At 34.1% G+C, this 12,565-nt stretch overlaps 1 protein-coding gene across 2 annotated transcripts; it reads right to left on the minus strand.

Annotated features, from left to right (window-relative positions):
• Nucleotides 1-261: 261 nt before the first annotated feature.
• Nucleotides 262-12,362, minus strand: slc2a11b (solute carrier family 2 member 11b). 2 transcript variants are annotated; one of them, XM_051108856.1, is made up of 12 exons: nt 12,244-12,362; nt 11,268-11,366; nt 9,256-9,416; nt 9,012-9,136; nt 8,057-8,186; nt 7,707-7,855; nt 4,433-4,620; nt 3,054-3,164; nt 2,406-2,507; nt 2,160-2,235; nt 1,093-1,220; nt 262-883 (listed from the first exon to the last, which is right to left on the minus strand). In XM_051108856.1, exons 1-12 carry the CDS (start codon nt 12,280-12,282, stop codon nt 695-697), a joined length of 1,497 nt encoding a protein of 498 aa, XP_050964813.1. In that variant the 5' UTR covers nt 12,283-12,362; the 3' UTR covers nt 262-694. The 2 variants fall into 2 exon arrangements, with proteins under 2 accessions (XP_050964813.1, XP_050964812.1); XM_051108855.1 differs by lacking the exon at nt 12,244-12,362 and adding an exon at nt 11,798-12,196.
• Nucleotides 12,363-12,565: the final 203 nt, after the last annotated feature.

Below are 12,565 nucleotides of genomic sequence, written 5' to 3' on the forward strand. Positions count from 1 at the left end.
TATTTAATAAAAAATAAATTAGAAAACCTTTAAAATATGTTAAGGATGGTAAGAATGCGAAAAGAACTGTGAAAACTATAATACACTGTGAAAAAAAAATGTTTATCATAATTTTTACAAAATGTTTGTTGACTTTAAAATGAAGTGAATTCATGCTTGATTCACCCTGTGTTTTTAGTGCTTGTAAAGTATTTGCAAACTGTAAGAATGTTAAGAATAAAAATACTGACTGTGAAAGATACAAACAAGCATATTGTGCAAACATTTCCTTTATTGCCAAAACTGTTGTTGACATGAAAATAAATTGAAGCATGATTCATTCAGTGATTTTATGACATGTTTCTTGCTTAAGATCATATGGATCCATTTTACAGAATTAGTGATAAAAAGAATGACAGAAACCAGATTCTGAATAGTTCTTTATAGTAGCCTATTTCTGCATAGTAGTTTAAACCATATTCATTTGTATAAAACTCATCCAAAGTCCCTCCCATCATGTGACTTTCCTTGATGTAAAAGGCAGTATTCATTTTGAAGGCACATGATGTAGTGCGGTGTCTGTGTCGCAAATTAGAAATTTTATATAGATCTTTTCTGGTTTTACATTTCCAGGTATTTTGGCACTTTGATACATAAGTACACAGACATTATAAAGCCCTTTAAAACACAGTGCTTTGTAAATGTATTGTGTGTTTTACATCGGTGTGGACAGTAGAGGGCCCTCGGTACCATTGGCAGCAACGAGCTTCTTTTTAGAGTGAAACTCGTTCTGAATCTCCAGAAAGGTCTTGTTCTTGGTCTCAGGGACCACAAAGAAGATGTAAGTGGCCACCAAGCAACAGATAACCAGGAAAACAAGGAAGCAGTACTGCTTTAGTCCATTCTGAGAGAAATTGAGAAAGAAAAGTTTGTTAAAAACAAAACACTTATATTCTACTTTGTTTTTAATAAAAAAAGAAATTAACAAATATCACCATTTGATTGTTTTTACATAATCTGCACGGTAAATAACGTCCTGTATCTTGGAGAAATTCAATTGCTGTAATAAAAAACTACATCTCAATAGAAGGGAAAGAAGATGCTCATACATACCACAATAAATGGAAAAATCATGCCGATGAAGAAGAAAGCCATCCAGTTGATAGAGCCGCCGATCATGTACGCAGCAGCTCGATCAGTTTGGGTAAACAGCTCTGTTGTTAAAATATTTGTCACACCACCTACAGCACAAAGCACATTTATATTACTGATCGAGCTAGTGTGTGTGCCAGTGCACCATGATATAATAATACAGGTGTGTATATGGATTTGGTGAAACCCTCAGGGTATCCAAAATGTAGATGGATCTTCATCAGAATAGATTTGGAGAAATTTAGCATTTCATCACTTTTCTCACCAGTGGATCCTCTGCAGTGAATGGGTATCGCCCATTCAGCTGATAAAAACATCACCAAAATTCACAAGAAACCCACACCACTCCATTCCACCAATTAACATCTTGTGAAGTGAAAAGATACATGATTGTAATAAAACAAATCCACCATTAAGGCGTTTTAATTTGGATCTGGCAAAAATATGACTCCATAACCCATATTAACACTTCCTCCAGTGAAAAAGTCCATCTGCTGTTATTCTCTCACATCAAAATCCACCAATATATTTATTTATAGCAGTTTTGGACTGTTTGGTCTTGTAAACAGTCCTTGATCTCTGCATATTTCTCTCCTGATTCCAATGAGATGACTTTTGGCGAAAGCAATTTTATTGATAGCAACTCTTTTAGTTGGAAGCAACATTTAAAATGCCTTAATGATGGATTTGTTTTTACAAACACACAGCTTTTCACTTCTCAAGATATTAATTGATGGACTGAAGTGGTGTGGATTACTTGTGAATTATTGTGATGTTTTTATCAGCTGTTTGGGCTCTCATTCTGATGGCACCCATTCACTCAAAAGGATTCATTGTTGACCAACTGATGTAATGCTAAATTTCTCCAAATCTATTCAGATGATTAAACAATCCCATCATGGCTGGCGTGAGAGTGAGTACATTTTCAACTAATATTTATTTATGGGTGAACTATTCCTTTAATGTTAAAACGTTTATAAAAACGTGTAATTTTCCTTCATTTCTTTCTTTTTTGCTCACTCATTTACCTGGTCCAAGGCCAAAACTGAGAATGAAGGCAAAAACACAGACCATACTAAGGTAGGGAACCCATGGGCTGGACTCCTGTGAGGCAGAAACACCAAATAAACATCAATAAATTTGCATTCATTCAAATGTTTGAAAATTAAGAACACTTTATGGCATTTTTATAAGCGACATACGTTAATGAAATATTGGCACAGTGCACAAAATAAATATATTGAGAAAAAACAGCAGGTATTGGGTCACTTGACCTGAAAAGTGAGGGTGATGGTGAAACAGACACAGCACACGCTCATGAGAGTGTATCCACCAATAATCAGAGCTCTTCTTCCCAAAGATTCGATGAGAAGACCCTAAACACAAACACACACACATCAGTTTGAATCAACTGTGAACTTACTCAAGCAGAATAATGATATTACTGTCTTCTGTAGAGCTGCTTACAATTGAAGTGAATTTGTTTCATAATTGATGAACTTTATGCAGCTATTTGAAGGAATCTGAACCAACACTGAACTGACTGGAGCTGAATAATGACACTATTGTCTTTTCAGAACTTTGAAGAATTTGAATTTGTCTCATATTTGAAAGAGTTTGCTACTTTGTTTCTGTTATTTTCCTGTTTATTACTATGAAGCTGCTTTGAAATACAAATAAGGAGACCTGACGTGACAAAAAAAACACCTTTCAAAATCTGATTCAGGATGTGATTTACTTTTATGTGATTAGCCAAGTGGGGCATGCTTTTTGGATCAACAGGCATTAGCTAAACAATTTTATGACAAATGCGCATAATATACAGTACCAAAAGCCTACCAATTAAATTGATTTCTATGCTCTGTGTCATGAATGGGATAAAAGAATTTTTGTGCAAGTATGATGACAAATTTCAGACTTACACACGTCAGTGCGGTGATGCACTCACAAGCTCCAGTTCCCACTGTAGCGTACGGAATCTTGTTAGCTGGAATCCCCGCCTGGTTGAACACGTAGTCTGCATAGAAATAAATCTAATGGGAGAAAAGACATAAATACAGTGGCATTGGTACACATTAGATCTGAAGATCTGAAGATCTCTTGTTAGATGCGGTCACATTAGCAACATTTCGGCTTAATTGCTCAGGAAAACAAGAGACATAAAGCACAACATGCTTAAGTATGTCATAATTTCGACTTTTTACGTCACAATTTCAACTTTTTATCTCGTAATTCTGACTTAAGTATGTCATAATTTTGACTTTTTACATCAAAATTTCGACTTTTTATCTCGTAATGACTTAAGTATGTCATAATTTCGACTTTTTATCTTGTAATGAATAAGATAAATCATAATTTCGACATTTTATCTCATAATTATGACTTTTAAAGTCCTAATTTTGATTTAGTAAGTCATAATTTCAACTTTTTATCCGTAATTCTGACTTAAGTATGTCATAATTTGGACTCTTTACATCATAATTTCGACTTTTTATCTCATAATGACTTAAGTAAATCGTAATTTTAACTTTTTATCTCATAATGACTTAAGTATGTCATAATTTCGACTTTTTATCTTGTAATGACTTAAATAACTCATAATTTCAAATTTTTATCTTATAATTATGACTTTTAAAGTCATATTTTTGACTTAGTAAGTAATAATTTCGACTTTTTATCTCGTAATGACTTGAGTAAATAATAACTTTGACTTACTAAGTCATAATTTTGACTTTTTATCTCATAATTATGACATAAGTATGTCATAATTTCGACTTTTACATCATAATTTCGACTTTTATCTTGTAATTGTGACTTAAGTATATCATAATTTCGACTTTTATGTCATAATTTCGACTTTTATCTCGTAATTGTGACTTAAGTATGTCATAATTTTGACTTTTTACGTCATAATTTCGACTTTTTATCTCATAATTATGAGATGGTTCACTATTGGTTTTGCAGTTCTAACGTTACTGTATCTCACATGTCTCTCTGTAAAAGCTTTTAAGTGTGCAAAATCATTTTCATACCAATTATGGGAGCTCAAGTAAATGTCACAGCTTCAAAGCTAAAATCTGAACATTTCTATTTTTTTTTCCCTTTTTTTTTCTCTTTAATATTCATTTGTTCTGAGAAAAGATCAGGGTTTAATCCACAGCAGGCCAATCACATGCCATTTTGGAGGGAGGTGTTTTTTTTGTTTTATCAGTGCACACATCAGCAGTCAAGACTAATCTTTTTACATTTCAAATCTCTAATGTGAAGTTGTTGTTTCTGTGTGTCTGGTTGTGATACACACCGCATTGATGCCATTGAGTTGCTGGAAAGTGTGAATCATGAAGAGGGTCAGGAGCTGCCAGCGAAGACTGGTATCCGTAAAAAGCTCCCAGGGCTTTTTGGGTTTAATTCCAAGGGCACTGATCCTCTCTGTCTCCATGTCCTCCTTTTCTCCGTGGTATTTATCCGGGCCATGGAACCACATTAGAGCTGAAAGAAAGTGGCAAAGGGCATAACATTCCTTTACTCACGAGATTCTCTTCTCCTCGCTTCTGTTGTTGGTTACGACTCAGCGGGTTGGATTTAGCTCCCGACAGAGTGCTCGCATCATGACATCCGTTCAAGTGTGATCATTTCAATGAGATTTTACGCTTCAGTCTTTTAAACACTCTGATTTTGTGGTTATATGCAGCTGAGATGACAACACCATCTTTCTTTCAATGGAATCATGGGTTTGAATGTGACTCGTGACCTTATACTTGCCAGACAAACAGCTAAAAACAAGCAGGGAACAATGAGCTTTTCTGCCTAGTCATTTTTAATGGTGGTTTGTATACCTGGGTTGTTGGTTAATTATTTTATCTTCTTCGATATATTTATTAAAATATGCCATTCAGACTAACCTGGCACTGTTTCTGAATTCATTACATAAAGCATATTGGTTTGTAGAAAATAGTTGATATTTAAATCTGTCATTTTCCATAAACTATTTAAATCATCATGTAACTTTAACAATAAAATTTAAAAACTCTTAATGCTCAACTCAGTTAAGTTTGTTTGTTAATTCAGTAAGATATTCTTTACAATAAATTAATACTTTTATTCAGCAAGGGCGCATTAAATGGATCAAAAGTTACTGTAAAGATTTATAGATTTCCAGATTTTAAATAAATGCTGTTTTTTTTTTTTTTATTTCAAATTTTACAGAAATATTAAATAAGCATTTTTAATGTATATTACAGTAAGAAATATTTATTGAACTGTAAATCAGCATATTAGAATGATTTCTGAAGGATCATGTGACATTGAAGACTGGAGTAATGATGCTGAAAATTCAGCTTTGCGTCACAAAAATAAATTATATTTTAAAATATATTCAAATATAAAACAGCTATTTTAAATTGTAATAATATTTCACAATATTACAGCTTTTACTGTAATTTTGATCAAATAATTTTACAAACTCTAAAAAATGCTGAGTTAAAAACAACCCAGTAAATGTTTAACCCAACCTTCTGGGTAGTTTAATTTAACTCAGCTATTGTTTAAAAAGTATTGTATTTCTTGCTTAAAATTAACCCAAAATAGGTTGGAAATTAATATAGTTGAGTTAAAGAAAACTACCCAGAAGGCTGGGTTAAGCATTTGTTTGAACAAGTTTGAACTTCCAAAATGCAGTTTAAATGCAGCTTCAAATGGCTCTAAACGATGACAGCTAAGGAAGAAGGGTCTTATCTAGCGAAACAATCAGCAAATTTCGAAACAAATTGATAATTTATGGACTTTTTGTCACGAATCTGGCCGGTGACCTTCGGTCCGCTCACCACCAGATGTCGCCCTCTCATTCCATTGACATTTACATTACACAGACTGTTGCACCACACCCCGGACTACATTTCCCATCATCCATTGCGCTGATCACCCGCATCCAATCAGAGACTCTATATAAGCCTTGGACTTCCTCTTGCATTTCGCCAAGTATTGTATTGTGTTAACTTTCGTACAGAGCCTTTGTTAGTTATCTAGTCGTTCGAGTCCTGTTTCTACGCTTTGTTCTCTCGTTTAGTCTTTCGCTGCCTGCCCTTTGGATCTCTAGCCTGTTTAATCGGATTACCCCTTTTTGCCTAGCCCCTTGGATTACGTTCGCCGTTGACCGACCCTCGCCTGTTCTGGATTACTCTTTTGTCTTGCTCTTACATACCTGTCTGCCGATGTCTGACCCTGCCTGTTTTTGACCATGTCTCTTCACAATAAAGTTATGCAGATGGATCCACCCGCTTCCCGTCTCCCTCACTTCGTAACACTCTTTAACCCCAAATGCTCATCTTGTCTTGTCTCTGCGATGCGCATGCATGTAATCCGGGTCAACAGAGTTAGGTTAGGTCGAAAAACTCCCATCTCGTTTTCATCTTCAACACTTTAAAATCATCATACATCGCTGTTTTACCTTTTTTTGTACCTTTTTTTTCTCTGCATGTTCACTTTGTAACTGAAACTGAAATCTTTTTCTCAAGAAACATAATTTCTTATCAAACTGAAGAAAGAAGACATGAACATCTTGGAAGACCAGGAGATGAGTATATTATCTGTAAATTTTTTGTTCTGGAAGTGAACTTCTCCTTTAAGAGATGAAGTCGGCGACACTGACTCGTCATCTCCGTAGTGATGTGACTGCATGCATGTTTCATATGGATTACATAATCATAGAATAGTTGTTTTCTACTTGAATTGGTTCATTTAAAAGTAGAAATTTAACTCTCTAGATAGCTTATATATTTAGTGTCTGTAAGACAAGTACACACGGAGTTTCAAAGTTTCGCTCTCAAGTTAACAGAGACCAAGATGGCAGAAAGCACATTCTGTTTGCTTCTATTATTTTACAAAAGCACAACGTTTCGTTGTTATTCTGAGTGCATACAAATAAACATAATGTCCTTACAGTTTCAAAAGATGTATTACTCTTGTCTGTATGACCAAAAATGACGGAGTATTTTAAGAGCAAGTGACCGCACCGGCGCCTCCATCTGTCATGCAGGGACTGCGCTCCTATTCAGCTTCCACACTCTTGAATAGTGCACATTTTTCTAGGTTAACATTAGACCGAGTGGCCAAGTAAAGTTGCTACTAATACATATTTTAGATGAAAAGCCATATCTGAGGTCGATGAATGATTGGTGAGCATTTGGATGTCCTGCTCAGTGTACTATAATACCACGTAGACCAGCCATTAATGGTCTGTCAGTCACAGTCTGCATGACTTTGCCACTTCCTGTGGATTTTTTTTCTACGACTAATAAAATTTTGGTTGACCAAACCTCTTTTTGCCGACTACCATTTAGTCGACTGCTGGGGGCAGCCCTACTATAAATTTTACTAAACGCTTGAACAGAAGTGTGTTTTAACGGACAATCCATTAACTGAAAAAAAAAAAAAAAAATACTGAATTCATTTTAACATTACGTTTAAAAATGTGAATTAACAGGTATATCTAACCAGATCCTGAAAAGCCTGACAACAGCTTCTGTAATCAAATAATATTGTGCAATTGTAAACATGGCTATTAAACCCTCCTGTACCCTTTCTGCACGCGACGTCATCTCCGCGGTCGATGAGCAGGTAGCGAGGGCTCTCGGGGAACCAGGGCAGAGTCAGCAGCTGCATTATGGCTGGAATACAGATGGTGGACAAGAGGATGGGCCAGTACGCTTCCTTACCTAACAGCTCACTGACACACACACAAAAACACACAAAACATGAGTCTTAACATCTTTACTGAGGTTTTAGGAGCTATGTTTAGGTGCAATAAGAGTAATCTATTTTATTCTACATGCTTCACACCATGTGAAGATCAAACCAGTTTTGACCTTCCTCGTATTGTGTGTATATATATATATATATATATATATCTTACTGTTTTTTTTCTTACTTGAGGCCAATCACTTGTCCTGTTAGGATCCCTCCGGTGATGAAAATGGAAGTTCCCATCGCCATAGCACCACGCAGAGCTCTAGGTGCGATCTCACCAATATACAAAGGCTGAACACATATTGCGATACCTGTCATTTTAAATAAGATGTTAGTTATGAGATCACAAACAAATGCATATAATGTTTTGTAACTTAATTAATTCAAAATGCTTCTCATTTACTACATATTTAGTCATTTAGCAGATACATACAAATGAGGAAAAGCACATGCAATTTAACATAAAAACACCAACAAAATCTCTCCATTACAGAAATTCAAAAATGCTGTGACTACCCTGAAACTACTTTGCACATATTTATTTCAGGTACAGCTTTTTTGCTGTTGTGGGATTGTTTTTTTCTTTACTTTACTGATTATCCAAAAGAAACTGAAAAATATTAAATTAAATTATTATAAATCTGACAAATTTTTGTTTAAAGTGTTTGTGCAGTGTTGTTCATTGATAACATTAGATGAAAAAAATGAAATTTATTTTGTGATGCAAAGCTGAAATTTCAGCATCATTACTCCAGTCTTCAGTGTCACATGATTCTTCAGAAATCATACTAATATACTGATTTGCTTCTCATGTTGTCTAATGATTAATGTTAAAGACAGTTGTGCTTTTTTGTGGAAACCCTGATACATTTATTGCGGATTCTGAACAGTGAATAGAAAGTTCAAAAGAACAGAATTTATTTGAAATAGAATAATTTAAGTCTTTACTAACTCTTTTGATCAGTTTAAACCATTCTTGCTGACTAAAAGTATTAATTTAAAACCAAAAAAAAGCTCTCATTAACCCCAAACTTTTGAAAGGTGGTGTAAAATGTTAATGTTTATTAAAAAAATAATAATAATAACACACAACTGTTCAACCATCACTAATTTAATGTTCTCAAAACTTGAGATACCTGCGTTTACTCCCGTCAAAAAACGTCCAACGATTAAAAGCTCAAAAGAGCTGGCAGGATAACTCAAGCCCATGAAGAAAGCAGCCAACAGAGCAAAAGTGTTGTTGAACAATAATGTCCCTTTCCTAAAAAAAGATGAAAAATTTATCTCAACAGGGCATCTCAACATTTGATTCCCCCAGTTTTGCATGTTTGATTACATCCATCACATATGTTCTGTACAGTATTTTTGACTTCAATTCACCTTCCAAATCTAATGGCCAGAGTTCCCCCCACAGACGCTCCCACAAGTCCACCGAGAGTGAATATGGACACTATGGTGGACCAGAGGAGAGTGAGCACCTGTGTGGAGATTTCAGTGTTGTAGCGCTCAGTCCATGTCTGATTAATGAAGTTCTGCACAGCCTGAGAGAAAACACACAAAGTAAAGAGAATAAACACTGTGTGGAATGAAAGGAAATGCCAGCTGTAAGTTGGATAATAGTAACATTAGCAAAAATAAAACACTGTGACAAAATATCTTCTTTCATGTTCTGCAGAAGAAAACTATTCTTAGTAGGTTAGTTACTAAGATAACATATGAACATTGAGAAATGTGGTTAACAATTAACCCTTTAACTGTCACCGCCCCCCTGTGGGACGCCTAAGTTTACTTCAACATATTAAAAAAAAAAATCCTAATCTAATCATGACAAACTATACATCGTTGGAAAGGTCTAAAAAATCTACATCATAACATGAGTTCTGACCTTTGTCACTGTCAGGTCAGTGAACTACAATTCACAGCAAGCAGCTCAGACTTCAGATATGGCTGCCCTGGACTCCATATCCCAGAATACTTTGCAGCACTCAAAATCACCTGAGTTTTGATTAGATGCACATCCAAGCAATTCACACTGATTGGACCCCTTATATAAAAAGATTCTCATTTCCACTTGCTTTGTACCTGTACTTTGGAATCTTTTCTGTTCATCTATTGCCTGACTACTGCCTGCTCTCTTTTTTTGTTTTGTTTTGTTTTGTTTTGTTTTGACTATTTGGATTGCTTTCATCTCAATAAAGAGATCATACCTGCAATTCCATCTGTCTGCTGATCCATCCTTGACAGTCACAAAATACTTTCTTCGTTGCCTTTTTCCCTTTCATGTTTTAGAAATCATAAGAAATTTTATATCAATTCAAAACCTAAAATCTCAAAATTCATCCTTTGAAAGGCATTTTAAAATCAGACATTGCATTACCAACGAAAATGTACATTAAAATCATATTACAAATTTTTTTCATTCATGAATTATAAAAATTTAAGTCTGGATAACTGTGACAGTTAAAGGGTTAAAGCAAAGACACTATAGCCAAAACTAGTGTTTTTCATTCACTGGTTAGTTTGGAGATTTTGGCATATTTTGCATGCATAATGTCGACTAGTGGGGGAAAAAAAATTTAGTGTTTGTTTTATTGTTGGGGTAAATGTTTAAATAAATAAATAAATGTTTATTGTTTAAAAATTTCTATATGACTGGCATAATTACAATTAGGCATCAGCAATAATCAAAAGGTGAAGTTTTATTAATAAGCAATTTAAAAATTGTTTAGAATTGAATTATTAATTCAACTTATTAATAAATATTAATTTATTAAACATTAATAAATGCTAATTTACAACCTATTTTGGGTTCATTTTAAGCAAGAAATATGTAGTAAGTAATAGGTGAGTTAAATAAAACTACCCAGAGGGTTTGGTTAAACGTTTAACCCAACCGCTGAGTCAAAACAACATAGTCAGTGGATTTGTCCATATTTTAATTTTTAACCCAGCATTTTTTAAAGTGAATGTTTAGATTTCTGTTTTGAAAATGTATGCAAATTCATGCATATTTAATTATACAGTGTTTTATACATAACATTTCAAAAAAAAAAAAAAAAAAAAAACGAAACAATTGTCTTAATGTATTGTAAGTAATCAGTGATTAATGTGTGCTTTCATCAAAGGGTTTTCAGGATTCAGTATTTTTTCTCACATAGAATGTAACAAAATTGTGCAAGGGACCAAAATCCAAATCCATGTGATATATTAACTATAAATATCATGTGACTTTTAGTCTAATGGACTGCTGCAATAATAACTCATGCATACATCTCACACACATACATACTGTACTGAACTCTGTGTGACTAATGCATATTGCACTTAATGTAAATACAAACGGGCTTAAGTAAATAGATAAGAATAATCACATTAATGCACATATTTCTTACCTTGGTAGGTGCATTTATGATCGATATATTGTAGCCATACTGAAACGTTCCACCAATGCCAGCCGCCCAGACAGCCAGAAGAAGAGACTTACTGGGAACCTGTGTAAAAAAGTTATTCTTATTTAAACTATTTAACACGGCTAATATTTAAACTGGTTAAGAGTTAACTTGAACAGTCAAGATCTGTGAAAATATGCAATATGAAGCACAAAAATATATGCACATGCAAATATGCAATGCAATAAATCTGCAAGACAGAAAATAAGGCAAGAATATTATAACTTTATGCCCTGTCCTTCACTGTTCATTATAGCTAGTGCTGAATAGTATACTACAACATAATAAATGTTATTAATAATAACAATAACAATCATTTTAAAAAATGTTAAATATATTTCAAAAAAGAATAAAAACGTAATAAAAACCATTCATTTATATGTCGAAATAACAACAACAACCACAATAATAATAATGCAACTGGTTAAATGTATTATAAATTTAAGAAAAAAAGATATATATTTTAATCATACCTTTATTTGTTGAGGTGGTTCTTTGAAATCTTTAAGTAAAGGTTGATATTCCTTAAGCTCTCCGCTGTCTTTGTTCATTTTTGCAGCTCGTCGAAAATATTTTAACATTTTTATTTATTATTCTACACGCCTCGTAATCACAGATTCAGACTGTTTCTGAAATGCGAACTTATCCTAGGACAGAACTGCTCTTAGTGCTCTAGATAAGGTGCATAACAGATATACTAGCAGAAACACAATCATGGTGTTGTTCATAGCATGGGTTCAGAGTTAATTCAGGATGAAATTCCATTTCGAGCCATGGAGAAGCTCTGTAGGGTGTCTTGAGGATATTTTTGATTTTTAACACATGCATGTCAATTGCTTTTCCATGTTGAGTCCTGTGGATAATCGTGTGGAGAGACTTTGTTGTGGACTGTAAATTCAAAAGTCAAATGAAAGCTTACCTTTCTTCTTAAAGTTGTAGGCTCTTCTGGGCCATTCATTTTAAATTCATTAATTTAGAGCAACATTAAAAGTTGAGAATGATAAAGAACTGAGCTATTCCATCATGCTTTATAGGTCTCGCTGCAAAGATTAACTTTGAAGGGAGGTAGGTCTGTGTGCAGTCATTAGTGTAATCATAAGCTCCAGTTGACCACAGCTTCACAGTTACTTCAGACACAAATTCAGCATTGTAAGATGTTGTGATCATAGTTGGATTGTTGTCTGTTTGGTTATTTGTAGTGTTGACTACTGAAATACTAAATGCTAGTTGGCTGTTCTTTG

The sequence above is a fragment of the Labeo rohita genome, chromosome 5, assembly GCF_022985175.1.
Source record: "Labeo rohita strain BAU-BD-2019 chromosome 5, IGBB_LRoh.1.0, whole genome shotgun sequence".
Taxonomy (NCBI): Eukaryota; Metazoa; Chordata; class Actinopteri; order Cypriniformes; family Cyprinidae; genus Labeo; species Labeo rohita.